General features: G+C 38.0%; 2 protein-coding genes and 1 long non-coding RNA gene across 4 annotated transcripts in view; 1 reads left to right on the top strand and 2 right to left on the bottom strand.

Annotated features, from left to right (window-relative positions):
- Positions 1–1,184: 1,184 nt before the first annotated feature.
- pargl (poly (ADP-ribose) glycohydrolase, like) lies at positions 1,185–15,338 on the top strand. Its single transcript, XM_015033615.1, has 16 exons — positions 1,185–1,350; positions 3,124–3,644; positions 6,283–6,420; positions 7,313–7,405; positions 7,845–7,916; positions 8,007–8,087; positions 8,757–8,917; positions 9,003–9,082; positions 9,170–9,242; positions 10,304–10,379; positions 10,478–10,625; positions 11,473–11,551; positions 11,642–11,750; positions 12,521–12,620; positions 12,791–12,919; positions 14,580–15,338. The coding sequence occupies exons 2-16, from the start codon at positions 3,126–3,128 to the stop codon at positions 14,681–14,683; spliced, it is 1,962 nt and encodes a 653-aa protein (XP_014889101.1). The 5' UTR covers positions 1,185–1,350; positions 3,124–3,125; the 3' UTR covers positions 14,684–15,338.
- LOC106948126 (uncharacterized) lies at positions 9,353–10,916 on the bottom strand. The gene is made up of 2 exons (XR_001425113.1): positions 10,843–10,916; positions 9,353–10,260 (listed from the first exon to the last, which is right to left on the bottom strand). It is a non-coding gene; the product is annotated as an uncharacterized LOC106948126 (long non-coding RNA).
- The window catches only part of ogdhb (oxoglutarate dehydrogenase b), a 23,464-nt gene continuing 18,422 nt past the window's right edge, over positions 15,178–20,219 (bottom strand). Inside the window, exons 16-23 of one of the 2 annotated variants that reach the window (XM_015033614.1) lie at positions 19,688–19,815; positions 19,240–19,418; positions 19,001–19,072; positions 18,670–18,795; positions 18,500–18,572; positions 18,240–18,403; positions 17,988–18,142; positions 15,178–17,053 (exon numbers count right to left, since the gene is read on the bottom strand). In XM_015033614.1, the coding sequence (XP_014889100.1) occupies positions 16,933–17,053; positions 17,988–18,142; positions 18,240–18,403; positions 18,500–18,572; positions 18,670–18,795; positions 19,001–19,072; positions 19,240–19,418; positions 19,688–19,815 (1,018 nt within the window). In that variant the 3' untranslated portion in view covers positions 15,178–16,932. Of the gene's footprint in view, positions 17,054–17,987; positions 18,143–18,239; positions 18,404–18,499; positions 18,573–18,669; positions 18,796–19,000; positions 19,073–19,186; positions 19,419–19,687; positions 19,816–20,219 lie in introns of those variants that run through there. The other variant, XR_001425112.1, reaches the window with a different exon arrangement.

Raw genomic sequence — 20,219 nt, forward strand, 5'->3', positions numbered from 1 at the left:
AATAGGCCATTCATTGAAGGTGCACCTTATAATCCGGTGGGCCTTATAGTGCGGAAAATAAGGTATATTAAAAATAATGTATATTTAGATCTCTTTTTTACTCAAAGGTTGTCTATCAAATTAATACAATTTTAGGTAAAAAATGAATTAAAATAACTGAATGTCAAAGTGTGAAAATGTGAGTGCATAAGATTCAGTTTAAATTAAAAGCTTATCTCTAATAATACAAAGACGATCTTGTGAAAAACCTGGTGTTAACTCACATATTCTGGCTCACTACTGCCATCCTCTGTTGAAAAGCAAACACAGCAAACTCAGTCAAATCTTTATGTTGTGTCTAAAAGAACAGCAAAAAACATTTTCATTATTTTTTGCTGTTTTTTATTATTTACTCTATGATTATGATTAATTGTGAGGAGATTATGTCTAGTTCCTGAACAGACACAAACTAACTGCTAATGTATTTCACATCTCATAATCCATGGTGTACCATGCTTGTTTCAATGATTATTCTGGTCTAACTCTACACTAAAATTTTATAGTATGTTTGTATGTGTGTTTGTTATTTTATTAGTTAATCCAGTAACTTCTTGTCAATTTCTCTGGGCAGTTTTTATAAGATGGAGGTAAAAATTTAAAGAGTTTGACAAAAATTTTCTTATAAGTCATCTCTGCATTTTCACTCATTTACCTTGATATTACATTCATAGTCTATTGAGTTAGATACAATGTTATCCCACCCTTTGCAGCTATAACAGAACACACCTGGGAGAATTTTTCACAAGTGTTAGGAATATAATTCTGTAATTCTTTGAACATTATTCCAAGACAGCATTTGTGAAGTCAGATTCGGATGTTTAAGAGAAAGTCAGTCTCGCATTAAATTTAAGTTCTGCCACCACAAACTTGCTAATCCAATGTTTTTAGTGATTTAACATGTCAAAGCAAAGCGAGGAAAACTTTTTATTATTAGTTTTCTTAGACATTAATCTTGTTCACACACTGGAACTGGACTGAATTATATAACAAGAAAATTTCTAGAGATGCGAGGTGTTTTACATGATGGTTGGGTCCTCAAAACATTCTTCGTTTTCATCATCCGATAAAACTATGAATGTTTTATCGGATGATAAAACATTCCAGTACTCTCCACATATGACCAACTCCAAATCTTCTTTCGAGGTTGTGCGCAGCCGCAGTTGGTTTCAGTTCACTTTCGTTTTCGATTCTAATCTAAAGTAAGCTGAACTGTTTTCCTCCAGTCCAGGGGGCGTTCACATCGAGGAAGACAACTCTTTTAGACAGAATTACACGACATCCGAATAAACCCAACGCAGTCTTTGACTAAAGGTGAGTTTTATAGCAGAATGTTTGCTAAATTAAATATATTACCGACGGCTACATGTGGGCACGCGCCTGTCTTTCGGAGTTTTGATTGAGGTCAATGTTTGGTTCGGAAAAATAACCTCGACTGTAAAGCTAAGGAGGTCAAATTACACTGAACTGCTTTATCAGTTCACCTCCAGACGAATGATTCCCGTCACTGAGATGCTTGAGCTTCGACTTGTGTTTTCTGTCATTATCCACATGTGCATAGACTTTCAGTTTCATTATTGCTTATTTGGGAAATTTCTTTATTGTTTACTTTATTTCTAGTCTTAGTTTATCGCCTAGATTTGGTTCTTAGTTTGTTGTTGTATCTCATTTTGTGTTTCTTAAGATGTTGGCGTTCTTAGTTCATGTTCTGTTTTAATTATTTAGTTTTTGTTCAGTCAATTAGCTTTCGTTATTTATTTAGCTTTTAGTTCCTTTGATTTGTTCCTTTAGTTTTATAGTTTTTCCTTCTTCCCTCTGATACCCATAATGTTCCTTTTTCCAGTTTCCCCCCATTTCCTCTTCTCTAGCTGTCCCCACTCGTGTAATTAGCTCTTCTGATTCCTTCTTCTCTCCCACAACTTCCTCAGTACTTAAGATCCTCTCTCCTTCAGTTTTTGCTGGATTTTTTGTTTGTTTGCTCTGTTGGTCTGTTGCTGGGTGTGGGGTGTATGCTTATGCTTTACTTATATCTCAACATTCCAACAACTGAGAAAGAATTTGGCTATTCATGAAAGATGAATTACAAGATTAGTTTCTACAGAAACCCCAAAAGTAGAACTGACATTTCACTGGCATCAATGAGAAAGTCCTAAATGAAGTAAAAAATGTACCATGAAGAAATTTGCAAGAAGAAAGAGACGATGTAAAACAAAGGTTAGATGAGATTAACTTTTATAAGTAGATGCTTGAAGTCATCTCAACCTAAAACTGATTAGAGGTAACAAACATATTCATATTGTTTATTCTAGTTAAAGAAAAAGAACTTATGTAAAAGAAAAAAAAATCCTTTTTTTAACATTAAAAACTATTCAAATAATCTTGAACAATTATTTCAAAATTATTCAAAATTTTTAAATGTAACCCTGGAATGTACAGTTTTAATAAACAAAAAAGGTAAAAAAACAAAAACAAACAAAAAACCCAACATTTTCTGCCACCTATGATACGAATTAAGTCTTTGGATAACTCCACAAAAATATTCTAGGAACACAAAATGGAATAATTTTACTCCTTTGCTCACAGTTGTTGATTCTGATTCAGAATATTCTATATATATTGAATACTGGACATTCTATGAGATATTTATTGATATTAATCACATGTCAGATTTAGTAGATAAATGTCTTAGAAAGATTTTATTGATACTTATTACAAAGAGATTTGTTTGTCAGTTAAAAACAGGATCAGTGAAGGTGACAGACTCCTAAAATTTTTGTCGCAACATAATTCAGAAAAAAGACCTCAGATCAAGAAACAACGTAGAACTGAACTCCTTCCTTCCTGTTTCTAGTCTGAAAACTTCATATTTTATGCACTGAAACTGGCAACAATCATGTTAATAGACACTATATGTGCTAACAGCTTCAATAAGAGACTTATTATATCAGAAGTTAAAATAAACAGCTTATTGCTACTGTTATCATTGTTATTAGTACATGTTGGTTTTTGAGAAATGTCTGACTGGGAATATCTTGGGATTAACCAGAGAACATAAAACTCCTGATCACCTTCTCTTGTTTCCTGCAGACATGGAAAATAAAAACTATCGCAATAACAGCTCCCAGGCCAAAGAACGCACCTTTGATTCTCTGCACAGTGAAAAGGAAAAGCCCAAAAATGAAAACCAGCAGAACGGCAAGGATGGCTCAACCCAGGCCAGCTCCTCTGATCCATCCACATCTGGACACAGCTGCAATCAGAACACAAGAAAGACAAGCAAACACGATGGAGACAGTTGCAACGAGGATGCAAGAAAGACAAGCAAACACGATGGAGACAGTTGCAACGAGGATGCAAGAAAGACAAGCAAATGCGGTGGAGACAGTTGCAACGAGGATGCAAGAAAGACAAGCAAATGCGGTGGAGACAGTTGCAACGAGGATGGAAGTAAGACAGCCAAACACATGCCTGTGGGGACGGCGCCTGGTGAGGAGCGCAGTGAAGTCGGCTTGTCGTGCTGCCAGCTGGATGAACTGAAGACGCTTCCACAGTGTGACATCAAACTGGGAAAACTGACCTTCTCAAAGTCTCACACCGTCCTCATAGATGTGAGTTGTTTCTGCCTTTCTCTCTGTCTTTTTTGTTCTGAACAAGGAATAAGTAGGACGTCTTCATTTACAGGCATCACCTGTTGGAAAAATATACAGTGGTGTGAAAAAGTGTTTGCCCCCTTCCTCATTTCCTGTTTTTTTGCATGTTTGTCACACTTAAGTGTTTTGGAACATCAAACCAATTTAAACAATAGTCAAGGACAACACAAGTAAACACAAAATGCAATTTGTAAATGAAAGTGTTTATTATTAAAGGAGAAAAAAAAATCCAAACCATCATGGCCCTGTGTGAAAAAGTGATTGCCCCCTAAACCTAATAACTGGTTGGGCCACCCTTAGCAGCAACAACTGCAACCAAGTGTTTGCGATAACTTGCAATGAGTCTTTTACAGCATTCTGGAGAAATTTTGGCCCACTCATCTATGCAGAATTGTTCTAATTCAGTTACATTAGAGGGTTTTCGAGCATGAACGGCCTTTTTAAGGTCATACCACAACATCTCAATAGGATTCAGGTCAGGACTTTGACTAGGCCACTCCAAAGTCTTCATTTTGTTTTCCTTCAGCCATTCAGTGGTGTACTTGCTGGTGTGTTTAGGATCATTGTCCTGCTGCAGAACCCAAGTTCGTTTCAGCTTGAGTTCATGAACAGATGGTCGGACGTTCTCCTTCAGGATCTTTTGGTAGAGAGCAGAATTCATAGTTCCATCTATCACAGCAAGTCTTCCAGGTCTTGACGCAGCAAAACAGCCCCAGACCATCACACTACCACCACCATATTTTACTGTTGGTATAATGTTTTTTTTTCTGAAATGCAGTGTTGCTTTTACGCCAGATGTAATGGGACACACACCTTCCAAAGAGTTCCACTTTTGTCTCATCGCTCCACAGAATGTTTTCCCAAAAGTCTTGGGGATCATCAAGATGTGTTTTGGAAAAATTGAGACGAGCTTTAATGTTCTTTTTGCTCAGCAGTGGTTTTCTTCTTGGAACTCTGCCATGCAGGCCATTTTTGCCCAGTCTTTTTCTGATGGTGGAGGCATGAACGCTGACCTTAACTGAGGCAAGTGAGGCCTGCAGTTCTTTGGACGTTGTTGTGGGGTCTTTTGTGACCTCTTGGATGAGTCGTCGCTGCGCTCTTGGGGTAATTTTGGGCGGCCGGCCACTCCTGGGAAGGTTCACCACTGTTCCATGTCTTCGCCATTTGTGGATAATGGCTCTCACTGTGGTTCGCTGGATTCCCAAATGGCTTTCTAACCCTTTCCAGACTGATAGATCTTAATTACTGTCTTTCTCAATTGTTCCTGAATTTCTTTGGATCTCAGCATGATGTGTAGCTTTTAAGGATCTTTTGGTGCACTTTACTGTGTCAGGCAGCTCCTATTTAAGTGATGTCTTGATTGAAAACAGGTGTGGCAATAATCAGGCCTGGGTGTGGCTAGAGAAATTGAACTCAGGTGTTAAAAACCACAGTTATAGTATATTTTAATGAGGGGGGCAATCACTTTTTCACACAGGGCCATGATGGTTTGGATTTTTTTCTCGTTTAATAATAAACACCTTCATTTACAAATTGCATTTTGTGTTTACTTGTGTTGTCCTTGACTATTGTTTGAATTGGTTTGATGTTCCGAAACACTTAAGTGTGACAAACATGCAAAAAAACAGGAACTGAGGAAGGGGGCAAACACGTATACATACATATCCAAAGTAGGGCGGTGACTATTGATTATTCTGTTGATTATTCTGACTATTCATTGGGAAAAATTGGGTTACATTCTGCAAATTTTTCATCTAAGCCTTTTTTTATGCAATATTAGAAATACATTAATAAAATGCTAATAAATATACACAATAATGTTTTTAAATAAACTAAAATGCAAGAAAATCTGATGATAATTTTTTAGATTAATCAGTAATTGGGTAGCAAAAGTTGCTTGTTAGATTTTTGTCACAGAATTTGAACAAAGTGAAGGTAAACCTGTGCTGCTCCAGGAGTTCTGGGTACAACATATTTACAAAGAATTTTTTTTGTCATAAATGCAAAATGCTAATTTTTTGGCTCATGTAGTTTTGGCTTAATTACTGCTTTGATTGTGTTCTTCTTTCATCAGTTAACCTTTTTAGTGGGTCTGTATAGTCCAAATGATTAATTTATTACTAAATTAGTTGGCAATTATTTTGGTAATCGATTCAGCATGATTAATTTGATTTATCGTTTCAACTGTAATCCAAAGTAAAATAGTTATTTTTTAATAAAATCTTTTCTTCATAAAAAAACTCTAATTCCAAATGTAGTAATTTTGGGTTGGGGACCTGACTGACTGGGAATAGCTTAAATTGCAAATACTTGACACCCCATATGAACATGTTTATAATTTCCTATTCTAATAGTTTAAATACCAGACATACCTTAATATGCAGTAATGTTGAAACTGCCTTAGCACTAATTTAATAATGAACTGAGTAGCGGCTGGGATCCACCTTACATAACATCTCGATCAATAATTAAGCCATTTAAAAGCATGTATTAAATGCTTTTTGAAGCCTAACCTTCAATAGAGGTTAGGCTTATTGCATAATAATAAAACCATGTTCCAGACAGAATCATTTCTCTTCTCATGTTTGCTTTTCAGGTGGATTCCTTCAGGTGCGGGGCGATTGTTCCTCAGGACGGGAGAGACCTGTGGCTCAGTAGCTTTGTTAAGATGCCGTGTTCACCATCGAGCGTCTCACCGAAACCAGACACACAGTTTGGTACCTTTACATTCAAGGTGAAGAATTAATGAAATCACAGTTAGACAGTTTCATAAGGTCATCCAGACTTTGTACTTCTAGTGTTTCAGAGTAAAGACAAGGTTTTATGACCTGCTGTGAAGGGGTTAAGAGACGTTTTGCTGTGCAGCAGAGCTTCTTCTCCAAATAAGGAATATTTGCTGACACCGGGGAAAGAACAAAAATTCTAACACATAAAAGAAAGGTATAGCAGGTAAAAGGTCAAATCAAAGATCCCAGAAATCAGTCTCTTTAAACAATCAGACTTTTCTTTCTTTACTGATCTTTGTTAAACTGATCTTTGCACTTATAGCATCTGGACTTAAATAGATAGTTTCCAGCAGTTTCTGAAAATAAACGGTGAAGTTTCTAATGTAATGTTGAATTTAATGAAAAACACCTTCATGTTTATGTCTGCATGTAGACCTCAAAGGGACGGTACCCGTTTTGTACTTCTTTCATTTACTCACTTTGTCATTCACAAAACAACCTTTTCACTGACTCTAGTTGTGACAGCAGCATCTAGTGCTCTTGGAAAAAAATTGACTTGAAGGAGTTTGAAGTGGTAGAAATCAGCTTGTATGTTAGCTTGACTCCCAAATGAGAACTTTTCCCTGATTCTCCAAACTGATATTGCTCTGACTGATTTCTACTACAGGTAAGATACTGACTGCTCATAACTGCAAAACATAACCCTGCAGCTTCCATGAATTGAACTGTTCTATGAACACAATGTATTCTACTACCTGATTTAGCTTTAAAATAATAAAAAATAGAAGCAGGTCTTGAAGGAGCCGGGTTATATTTTGTCCTCAAATTTCTGAACTTTTGGTGAAAAAAAGCAGATTTTTTTTAATATGTTAAAAATGTAAAAAGTAAATGATGTTGCAGAGTCATTCGGGCCCAGTGTCGAGGTGGAGCCTGATCTCTGAGCAGCTCCGTGCTCTGTCCAAGAAGAAAGCAGCAAAAGCCGAAGAGGTGCAGGTATGGTTGAACTAGGGACGTCACTAAGGATTGCTTTAATAATCGATTAATTCTGATGATTAATCCATTAATCAGATAAAAACAAATTGACTAATTCTACAGATTTTTCATACAAACCTTTTTCAATTCAATGTTAGAACTATATTAGAAATAATTCAATTCCTATTTTAAGTAAGAAAATCATAGTTTTATTTCCTGAAATAACAAAGATTTTCTTCAGTGAATTTGAACCAGGTGAGGCTAAAACTGCCACCTGAGGACTTCTGGGTATAACGTATTTACAGACAACACTGTGTGTTTCTGTCTTAAATGCAGAAACACACATTCAGATGGATGGATGGATTAGTTGACAGTTATTTCACTTATGGATTAGTCATTATTAATACTATGATTATACTAACTCTCTGATGTTTGACTCTGGTTACGTGTCTCCCATCAGAAAGCCATCCTCAGGTACAACCCCAGGTATGAACGAGAGTGGTCTTTTGACGCACTTCCCAGATACGTGAAGGTCAGTGGTCACCTCTTAAAACTGACCTGATGAGTTTTATGACTGATTAAAGCCTCGGGTGATGAGAAACGTTTCATGCTTTGCTTCTAGGAGGATATTGAAAACCTCTACGAGAAGCTGTTTCCAAAGATTGCTGCTTTGGCCTTGATGCTGCCTGATCAAGTCAAGAAGGTACCAGTGGAGGTGTCGTTAGGTGACTCATTACCAACCAGACAGGGAAAAGTCAGAGGCCTAGACTGAAATTGTACTGAACTCACAAAAACAAAAGACTTCAGATCTGGATTGGACTCATACTTTAAAGACTTTAGACTCGACTCGGAATCAGTTAACGAGGATGAAATTAAGCCTGGAAATTTAGATAATTGAGTTAATGGTCAATTTTGTCGCTTCAGTTCTGGTCCAGCAAGATTAATAAGCCAAGTTAACTGGACCTAAAGCTAAACTGCTCTTTTGTTGCTACGTTGCTATGCAGTAAAACTAAGCCGTAATCTGAGAAGAAAAAAAATTGGCATGTGGAAAGAATCAAACAAAACAAAAGTAGCCCTTCATGCTAACATAAGCATAACATGATAGATATAAAGGTAAAAATGAAGAAGGATGTATTACTGCTTGTACATAAAACACACAAAATAAAGCTAATGAACAACTGTACAAGCATGAGTCCATATGCAGTGTAGGAGTATCCCATTCAGCTGCACAAGGGCGGGTCTGGCTTTAAGGCTGCCAGCCCCGCCCTAGTGTTTGCTTGTATGGAAAAGAAAAAGTACAGTGACATTCATTTTATGTTTAATGTCATTGTCCAAATGCCATGAGTGTAATAGTTTGTGTCTGTGTGTCCAGCCCATCCCTCTGCTGCAGCGCCACCACCCAGCCTCCATCACTTTGTCCCAGGTTCAGATTTCCTGTCTGCTCGCCAACGCCTTCTACTGCACCTTCCCTCACCGCAACACCACCAGCTCCAACGCAGAATACCACAACTACCCGTTCATAAACTTCAGCAGGTCAGCAGGCGCAGCGTCACCGCTGCTCCTTACTGCTGCCCTGTCTTTATTTAACATCCCCACTGATTCTTCTGATTCTGCTCAGATTGTTTGGAAACTGGTCAGAGCGGAAGAACCAGAAGTTCAAGGCCATCATGCACTACTTTAATGTGATGACAAACGAGAGTGAGTGCAGACCTCGGACCGTGAACGCGTGTTCGCGGGGTACGTACGTCGCAGGAGGTTTGTGACAATCTGCTGATTTCTCTGTAGAAGCTAAACCAGAAGGCCTGGTGACGTTCGAGAGGCGGTGGCTCAGCGACGCAGAAACTCCGACCTGGGGAAAGTAATGTCTGATGTTAATTAATATAAAAAACGAAAACATTCTCACATCAGTGATGCTGTTACAGACTTCATTACTTTTGGTAGCATTGATTGAAAGAATTTTATATAAAAAAAAATCATAGCTTATAAGTCAGTACTTAGCTTTGATACTTCATAATTTCTGGAAATCATTCTGGAAATCTACCAACTGATGACCCTTTGTCGCCATATTAGTCTCTTTTGCACAATTTTTTCTACTGCTGTTCATCTTGTCAAACATCCTGAGAGGATATAAGTTGTGAGTTGACGGTATATAAGTGACCTGAATTGACCTGATGGAAACGGATGATTCACTGTGGTGAACACTGAACGGGAAACAGAGGAAGAAAACATGAAGACTTGAGGTTTCCTTGTCCTATTAGAATTTGCTACAAATTCTCCTAAGAGATTAACAAAATGAATCGACATGTATCTGATGCTTTTGCACATTCACATCTGAGCAATGAGAAAATTAAAAATGCAGAGCTTTAAAATGTTTACAGGTTGCACAGGTAAAGTTTTATGGGATCAAAATGGAGGTCTTTATTTAGGCTGGTTTTGGATTAGCATGTTGTGTATCTGTTTATCCAGAATGAACTTTATCAGCACTGATGAAGATCTATGGGCCAAAAATGCTAAATGTAACAATAACATTCATAATTTAAACCAAATTCAGCTGTAGGTGGTCACATCTTAGGGTTTGTGTTGTACACAGATTCAGTTCATGTGTTTTATAGAACTCCACTTCTATTAAAGGGGCAGTGTTATGTAAAATCCACTTTTTTGAGCCTTACAACATGTCAAAATATTATTCCCTCATCAAAACACATTACAAAGTCAAATGTCTTTTAAGCCATATTTGCAGCATTTTTATAATTTGTATAACAAAAACACCTAACACTGCCCCTTTAATGAGAACCACTAAAGGAAGAAGATATTGAAGCAGCCATATTGTTTGTGTTTCTGTTACACTTTAGAAACATGGAACCAAACCTGTAGACCTGGTCAGCTCAGGCTGATCCACACTGCTGTGTTTTCTTGTAGGTGCACACACACCCTGCACAAGCTGCATGTTACATCAGAGGGCCGGATCGAGGGTGAAGACGCACAGTTGCTTCAGGTGAGAAGGAGCCTGCAGCTGAGAGGATCCACAGCTTCTTCAGTCCACAGCTGAGGCCTTACTGGATTCTGTGTGTGTCTGTGTGTGTGTGTGTGCAGGTGGACTTTGCTGCCAGCAGAGTAGGTGGGGGTGTCCTGGACTCCGGCCTGGTTCAGGAAGAGATCCTGTTCCTCATGAACCCGGAGCTAATCGTAGCTCGTCTCTTCACAGAGAAACTTGACAAGAATGAGTGTCTCATCATTACAGGTAGAAATGAAAAACCTCAGACCAGTTGTGTGTTGTATAACTATAGGCCTAGGTTTGGCTATGAATAATAAAATGATTAATTCAGATCAAAATGACCACGTCGAGGCACCACATGATTATCAGGAGACGGTAGCCAAATAGTTTTCAGTCTCATTTATTGTTTTATGAATATCTTACATTTAACACCAAACCTCATCAGGTAACCAAACCTGTAGACCTGGTCAGCTCAGGCTGATCCACACTGCTGTGTTTTCTTGTAGGTGCACACACACCCTGCACAAGCTGCATGTTACATATTATAATATTTTTTTTATATGAAAGATTAAAACCAACAACCAATAAAAATTATACGATGATATCACAGTTCAGTATGAATAATGAATATTTACGGTCAAGTTTATTTTGAGAAATTTTGCAATTATGCAGGACTTCCTGCTGGTCTATCACATGAAGTTTAAACAAAATAAATGAAGGATTTTACCACGTTTCAGCTATTTAATTTTTTTTAATCTGTAAAAAAAAAAAGTATGGATATTGTGTATTATGTGACAGATACATATCCAATATACAAGTTAAAGGTTATTAAACGTTTAAGTGTTTCGATATGTTTTGGCCATAAAAACAGAAGCCGCTGCAGGAAATGTACAATAAAACTTGTTCCTACTCGAGGATAAATTTATTGGGTTCTGATTGGTTCTCAACCTTTCAGTTCATTTGCTGTAAACATGCACATTCTCAAGACACTCTCCTAAACGTTAAACCTAAATTCCAAGACGTTTGATCAGACCAGACCATAGCCGTGTCACATCTCACATGCTGCCTCGTGTTTTTGCTGTCTGTTCCTCAGGTATGCAGCAGTTCAGCTGTTACTCTGGTTTCAGTGACAGCTTTCAGTGGGTGGGCCCTTATGATGATCACCTTGAAAGGTGTGACATGTTTAAAAAAACAAACTAACAAAAAACTAGAACGTTTTCAGTTTGTGCTGGTTTTCTGATTTCTTTGAACTTTTTCTGCAGAGACGAGTGGCGTCGGCTGAAGCGGCAGATTCTGGCCATCGACGCCTGTCACTTCAGACATCCCATGGAACAGTACAACATGGAGAAAGTTAGACGGGAACTGAACAAGGTCAGTCACTGTGTTGACCACAGTACTCTAATATCCTGTTTGGAGCTTTGGGTTGTGGATAAATGCTACACTGGTTTAGTTCACATCTGTTGGATAGAACTTTTCTGTGTTCGTTCGGAAAACTTCACCACCTTTTTCCTCAGGAGTCCCTCAAGGTTGAATTCTCAGTCCTCTCTTTTTTTCATTATACCTTCTCGTTTTAGAGTTGATTTGAAGATATCATGGCATCCCTTTTAAGTTTTATGCATACGACTCAGATTTATTTCTCCCTATTTCCACCCAGGCTCCCTTTAATCTCAGAGCCTTGAGAATGTCCTGGTCTGGATGGCCTTGAATTCTCTGATCTTTAATGAAAAGAAAACAGATGGGGTTTTCTTTAGTCCTAACATATGTACACACACACACACACACACACACACACACACACACACACACCCCTATTCCAAACCTATGTTAAACATGCGTAACCATGGATTCTGGTTCAATGTTCAACAAACAGGTCAGCTCTGAGTCAGCAGTCTTGCTTCTGTCTTTCTATTTCAGCAGTTTTAGAACTTTGGTTGAACAAGTTGTTTCTTAAACGTGCTTTATAAATAAAAATTAATTTAGATTTGTTCGACTGAATGCAGAGGAGGTTCCGATCACGTAATGCAAAGTGTGTTTCTTGCTGGTACAACTTAGCTCAAATCTGATCGAATGGACTTTGCCATATTAGTTCAATGTTTTTACATTTCAAGTTGTTGTTTTTTTTTGCCTGTGTGTTTTCCAAGGCTTACTGTGGGTTCAAAGGTCACCATGGTCATGAAGAGCCAGACATCGCCACAGGAAAGTGGGGCTGTGGAGCCTTCAATGGAGACCCAGAACTCAAAGGTAAACTCTGTTACTCTAAAATTGGGTCTGTATTATTATTATTACAATTCCCTGAAAAGATATTCCACCTTTAAGCCCGTAGCTAAAACAGGGAAATATTTTCTGTATTTGGCTGTTTTTTTAATCTGACACAGAGTGATTGAGTGATGTTGCTATGTGTTGGTTTGCAGCTGTGATCCAGCTGATGGCAGCAGCACAGGCCAAGCGGGGTTTGGCCTTCTTCACGTTTGGAGACCACCATCTGTGCAGAAGGCTGCAGCAAACGTACCACCTGCTGGTCACACAGAAAATGACAGTTGGTGAGACATTTCATGACAGAAAGCCAAGTTGAAGTTTTTGCCGAAGTAGCTGTCATGACTATGAATGGTGTGTGTGTTTACTTTGAGACAAAAAATGGAAAAACTGCTAAGTTTAATGAAAAAAAGAAGTACAAGTTTATCTTAATGACAAATGATAGGGCAACTTAAAAATATACATTGGGAAGACATCAGTTGAAAACTGGAATAATTAACAAAACAAAGGCTGACCCTTCAGATCAGATGACCTTTAAAATCAACATTTGTCTCTATAAAAAATGTCAGCTTCCCAAAGCTCACTGTACGGACAATAAATGTAATGAAACTAGTTCAACCTGGGGGTGCTGTGGCCGTCCAGGGGTTAACCACCACCCACATAAGGAGGTCTTAGACCTCTATGTGGCCGTAGCAGGTTCTGTTCCCGGCCTGGTGACCCTTTCTGTATGTCTTCCCTCTCTCTCATTACCCACTTTCCTGTCAATCCACTATCAAATAAAAGCCACTAGAGCCAATAAAACCTTAAAAAGGTTGAAATGGAAATATTACATTTTTTTAAAAGCACACCATTCCCAAACATCAGTAGCAAAACATGCTAATCATTTCAGTTGATATGTCTCATTACAGAAAACAGTAGAAAGTCTGAGATTTTGTATCACCGTCAGAATTGGGAACAACACCGCCCTCTGGTGGACAAACATAAAAATAAAAAAATTGATGGCTAGAATGAAATTTACACAAAAGTACTCATTTTATTCCCTGAAAAAAGGTAAGATAATAAGCTGAAATTCTTTACTGTTGGTGTGTTATATTTTCTGAAGAGCTTCTTAAATAATATGTCATCACTTTCAAAAAATAGGAAGGTTTTACACTGATACAGTTAAGACCAAAATTATTCATACTGGCATATTTAGGTTTAAATTAATCTTAGTTTTACCAGGAGTTTTTTTCCTTGATGTTCTGTTAGCAGTTTCAAAGATCTAAAGTGACAGTAAAATCATGCAAAAAGTTGAACAGTAAGTACAAGAAAAGTTTGATGTTTGATTGCTATAGTGTCAGGAAAGATTTTTTCATTGATTATTGGAAAAGGTATAAATAATTTTTGATGTGCTGTTTTTAAATTTAGAATGTGAAGAACATTTTACATCATTGTATTGTTTTTATTTATTATTATTATTGTTTTCTGAGAGATTCGTGTCCCATTTCCTATAAGAAACAAGCTTCTTGGTTGAATAAAAATAATTTTAAATTATTTTTAAACACAACCCTTTAGAAAAATGCTCCAGCCTCTCAGAGTCAGTAGTGTTCGTGTTACTCTTCTCTTGCACACCTTTCAGTAAATTATTTGTCATGTAGAAATATAATTTCTTTCTACCAATGATAGTTCTGATTTAAATTGGGACCACTTTTATTCTGGTCAAAAGTACAAAAACACAAACCAATTATGCAAACACTTTGGGTCACTTTCCCCACACTGGAAAACTAGAGAATAGTGAGATTCATAACTCAGTTCTCCATACGCAGGTTTATTTTTGATGGGATTTGATTTAAATGTTGAGATGTTTCTTTACATAGTTTACTATTTACTTTAAGAATGGTAAAGTTAATAGTACTGGCAGAACTAATTTTTTAAAATCTACTTCATGTTCTGTTTTTTTTTTTTCAGGCCAGCTGTACAGACATCTGGAGAAGTACTGTGCTCTACGTAACAAACCCAATTTCCATGAGGGTTTGTTCGACTACCTGACAAAAACCCAGAGTCAGCTCTGAGGCATTCTGCTCTATGTGCAACGAAGGAATTAGTTTATAATGAAGAAACCAGTAATTCTGAAATATGCTTTTTGCACATTTTGACACTGTGATTGAGAACAAACGGTAACGCATCAGGGCGTTAAGCCAGTCTAAAATGATTAACCAATCAAATTATATTCATGGTTCTTAGAAGCTGCCAGAGCCTGAATGACCAAACATCTCATCACTGACTGTTCGCTCCTGATAAATGGAGCTTCGTTTTTAGTTCTGTTTGTGTTAAACGGTGAGTGTTCTGTAGTATTATCTTATCTTATCCAGATGTTTCTGGACCAGAGAATTTGCAAAATAAACCAAACTAGAATAATTTTTTTTGTGTGTTCTAACGAGTTTTCTCTAATTCTACTCTGTCTGGATTACACTACAGATTTCATTTACATTAGTTTTGCTTTCTCAGTGAAATAATTAAACATATAGTTATGTTTAACAGCACTGATAGAAATCCTTTATTTTTATTCAAAACATTAAAACAGGCAGCAACAAATGATAATAAATACATGCTTTAATTCAGAGATTGTGTGTTTACTGACATATCTGCATCAATTCTGTGACGTTTCCATAGAGACATGCTATAATCTGGTACAAGTAGACCTTAAAGAGTGATGTTTTGGACTGGGAAAAAAAAAAAGCAATAAGAAGCGTCTTCAGCTCCTAAGCTTGACTTTGTAACTCAGAGGCTGCTTGAGATGTTGAACTTCCAATAAAACTTTTTTTTTTTACCAAACATTCTTCTGCTATATTAGCTCATAGCTCAGTGTGTCAAACAATTCCTGATGCTCAGTGTTGCATTTTTATCCAGAAACCCTCATCTCATAGTTAGCTGTATGCATGGAGCAGTAGATCTTCCCATGAACGTTTGATGATACTAACAAAAAACATTTTCAAATAAAAATTGAAAAAAAATTATCTGACTGCTTTTATTCATAATAAAACGGCAACAAAATATCCTCTGTGCTATTAAAATGATATGTAAATATTAATTAGTAGTGTTATCTATAACACGTACCGGTATTTGATTGTTTTGATCCATGACACAGATAACCCATATATCGGTTTCCTTTAGCTAAACCAGATATTTAGAACTTTAAGGGTTCAGTCGTACTTTTTTCATTTGTGTTTATATGAGCAGATCATTTTAACGGCTCTTTTTAAAGCACATGAACAGATTAGTTGAAGACAAACTGTAAAATGAAAAAGTGGCAGTTTTAGTGTTTTCTTTTTTAAATAAGTGAACTTATTGTGCAAAATGTCATCATTTCCATTCTGGAGTCTACTGAAGAGATGTTAGCTTGCTAACATGTAGCTGGCCGCTGCATAGATGTGGAGTTTTCAAACATTTTCAAATAAATGAAACAGCTTTTATGCAGTAAGAGGGGAAAAAAAAAACCACTGACAGCACAGCAACAGGTGAGGGAGGGGGAAATACAGTTGAATACCAGTCATTCCAACACTGACATTTCATTATAAGACTTTAAATTGCTTTGTGGATTTGAAACAGTAAAAGTTTAAATCCGGGAATCTTGATTTCAAAGTCCAGTTAAAGGGTCGGGGTTATAAATTTTCCAGGCACACAGGATCATTTTATAGCACAATCAGGTAACTATGATACCTTCAGTGGTTATAAAAATGTGACCTCAAATATGCAAATATGACTAAAAAATTTGACTTTGGAATGTAACGCCTTGAAGTTGAACCTCTGTCTCTTTAAAAACTCCTGCTTTTTCTGATACTACGTCATTTTGCATAATACTGTCCCTTAAATGATTAGTTGGCAATTTTTCAAAATAATTGAGTAGAAATCAATTCCGTCTGTCCAAACAACCTCTCTAAAATTTCTAAAATATTAAATGTCATTTTCTTCTATCTGATTTTTCTCAGTCAAATTCCTGTAAAACCATAATTCATATTTTTGCTGGTTGGGAGGCAAACGGTACAAACAGAGAGCCACACAAATAAAAGTTTTTACCAGGTTACCAATTTGGCTGTTCTCTTTTCTTAGTTTCTGAGGTTTAGATTTTCCTTGTAATATTTAAATATTCTTTAACTAATTATTATTATTCTGTGTGCCAGCAAATATTTCACCAAAATCATTAAATGAATCAGTGGTCCTGTAGTTTTCCTTCGGCATCGTGTCTCACTGTGAACACACGGTCTTCATGGTAACGGTGTAAACAGTCCGGTCTGGGCTGGGCTGTGGCGTTCTGGGGCCGTTACAGTTTCCCTGGGGAAGTTTCCAGATCGAAGGCTGCGTCCAGTAAACGCTGAAGCTCCGTCACGTGACTGTGTTTGTTTCCAGTGGCTGGAGCTGCAGCTGGCTCACGGCCAGCATACCTGCACAAACACACAGGCACAAACGTCAAAACAGAAACTCAAGTTTTTTTTTTATTTTTTTTTTACATCGACCTTGTCTTGATCAGCCCAACATATCCAATGAGGAGACTCTTAAGACACCATGATCTAAATCAGATGCGTATCGGATTGTTTTCAAACAGCCTGGACGGTCATGCCGCATTGGATCGACGTGACGCATGCGTCAGAATTCTGCACCAGAAGAAACCAGAAGTGGTAAATCCAAATTTAAAAAATGGCTGAAAATCATAATTATGAGATTATGAAAAAAGTCTGTTCCACTACAACGGATCACATATCAACCCCACAACTAATTTTGACCATTATGACTTTCCATGTGAAGTCTTTCAAAAGTATTGCGTAATGCGATACACAGTTTACTGGGAATGCATCTTTGAGTGTCTGAAAATGTGCTGTAAAGATTTTGCTGTCTTGTTCTCATGCTCTCAAATAGGATCAGCATTTTAAAATGGATTTTTGAGTATTTTCAGTGGATTCAGGATTCCCAGGACTTGGAATTCCGATTCCATGTAGAATCAATTTTTTTTTGCACCTTTTCTGTTTGTTCACTAACAATCCTCTGAGGCCAACACAGAGCAGCAGCATCCACACTGAGACACAATGGTGCACCTGGATGCTATTTCCTCATTATGTGACTTTTACATTTTATGTAGTGGTTCAGGAAAAAAAAGAAAAAAGGAAATGAATGCATGCCACACTTTTCAGATTCTCATCTGTAAAAACAAAACATTGACAACCATGCATTTCCTTCTGTTTCACAGTCATGCACCACTTCATGTTAGAAAATGCCCCTGATGCTAATGCTAAGCACTACATCTTGTATCATTACTTCTACCATTCTTGCATTGCTTTGGTATAGAGAGCTTCACACCAGGTGACCTTATGTAAAACTGACCAGATGGGGCGCGTGCGGTTCAATGTCGTACGGAGGCGGGGCTTGACGTAGTCGTAGTAACCCTGGTTCTTATGCTCCTCCTGACACCAAACCAGATCGGCGTTCTGGTACTGATCAGCCTCAGCTTTCACCAGGTCGAAGGGGAATGGAGACAGCTGCAACATCACACAAACACAACTTTAAATCTGCTGCAGCGTTGATTCAGGCCTGGAGATGAAGTTGGTTGGATGAAGCGAAGGCAGAACCAATCACCTGCTCGATGCGGACGACGGCGACGGCATCCTCCAGGCCTCTGCTCTTACGCTCTCTGATGAGGTCGTAGTAAATCTTGCCTGTGCAGAAAACTACCCTCTTCACGTTCTGGGGGCCAACAGCTGCGGGCCCCTCATCCGGGATGAGGCGCTGGAAGTGGGTACCTGGTGGGAGAAAATATAGCATAACATAAAACCAAGATTTTATTTCATTGACAACATTTCCTGGATGTTTTCTTTTTTTTTTAAATCAGTTCTTACCAGGCAGCATGTCATCAAAACTCGATTTGGCCTCTGGGTGGCGCAGCAGCGACTTTGGTGTAAACACAATGAGCTGTTGTTTGAAAAGCAGAGAGAAGAGGAGCATGTTGAGCTTTAGGAACTGCATCGGTTTGAACTCTGAGCTGCGGTTCATAGTGGGAGTTGCTCACAGGCTTCCTGAAGGGCAGCAGGATCTGCCTGCGCAGGACATGGAAGTAGTTTGCAGGAGTGGAGCAGTTCACCACAATCCAGTTACAGTCATAAAGCTGATGCACTGCAAAGTCCCCTGTGACTTTCTAATAATAATAATAAAAAAAAGGTTTCAAAATAATAAAAAGCTGATTTCACCGCTGTGAAAAAAAAAACATTTTCTAATGTTGATGTCAGACCTCTGTTTAATTTATGCAGACAATAGTTGACATGACTTTACACCAGGTTAAAACATTAGATTATGTCAACATATCCAGTATTTAGTGTTCTTATATAGGGACACAAACTTACAGGAAAAACATCTGAGTCGTCATTGCACATCTGTAGGAACCTCTCAGGACGGGCAGATGAATGCTCTGGACCCTGGATGTGAACAAGAGACACAAAGAGTAGAATACAGAAACATTGTGTCTGCAGAATATTTATTTAATTTCCCTTTGGGATTGATAAAGTCTCTCTGAATTGAGCTGAATATACCAGCGAAGAAGAAAAACGCAGGATGTTCTCAGGCGGTGTTTGTTTGTTCCTACCATGCCCTCCATGCCGTGCGGCAGCAGCAGCACTATGCCGTTCTGTCTGACCCACTTTGCCTGTCCGGAGCTGATGAACTGGTCGATGATGCACTGGGCCGTGTTGTGAAAGTCTCCAAACTGGGCCTCCCACAGAACCAGAGCGTTGGGACTGGCCATGGCGAAGCCGAGCTCAAAACCTGCACAGACAGGATAAAAACAAAAGCCACCGTGTGACTGAAGGAAATCATGTTTGATGTGGTGTGAGTTTATGGGGTAGGAGTTCATAAGTTTCTTCCTTCTTCCTTCTCCTTTACAAGGATGTTAAGTTTATTGTACAAAAATAAATGTTCTTTGCATTCCTTGCTCATGTGTGTGATTTTATACTTCTTTCATGTTCGAAATAAATAAAGAGTCAGATGTGTAATTGGTGACTTTTCATGGCGCTGCCGGTCGGTGTGCCACTCACCCAGGACTCCGTACTCAGACAGGGAGCTGTTGCACACAGTGTAGGGAGCCTGATCAGGGGAGATGGAGTTCATCGGGATGCAGATCCTCTTATCCACATTCTGGTCGTGGAGAACGTGATGTCGATGGCTGTGAAAAACAGTAAAAACAATTTGATTAATTTTGCGTTACCGGACATTGTGGCCAAAGATACAAAACAATATGTTTTAGTTGAAGAACGAGAATCTATTTGCAACTTTTTCTTAAAGAATATACTTAGCTTTTTGCATCTTTACAATCCTGTGTGCCACTGTGTGTATTTAGCATACTTTCATTGATTAGCATTTTATAAAGTTCTGAATTTGATTGCTGGTCAAAGAATCAGATTGTCACATAAAACAAGGAAATCTAATCAGAGTGATATATTGTGATGTAAATTGTGTGGCCAAAATAAAATCCACCTCCAACCAATTTAATCAGTGTGTATATTTTGCACTGATTAAACCCAGTTACCTTTAACTAGTGTAGTTCATCTACAAGCAGCAGTAAAACAT

Source organism: Poecilia latipinna, unplaced genomic scaffold (assembly GCF_001443285.1).
Source record: "Poecilia latipinna isolate Pla-1442-1.1 unplaced genomic scaffold, P_latipinna-1.0 Scaffold274, whole genome shotgun sequence".
Taxonomy (NCBI): Eukaryota; Metazoa; Chordata; class Actinopteri; order Cyprinodontiformes; family Poeciliidae; genus Poecilia; species Poecilia latipinna.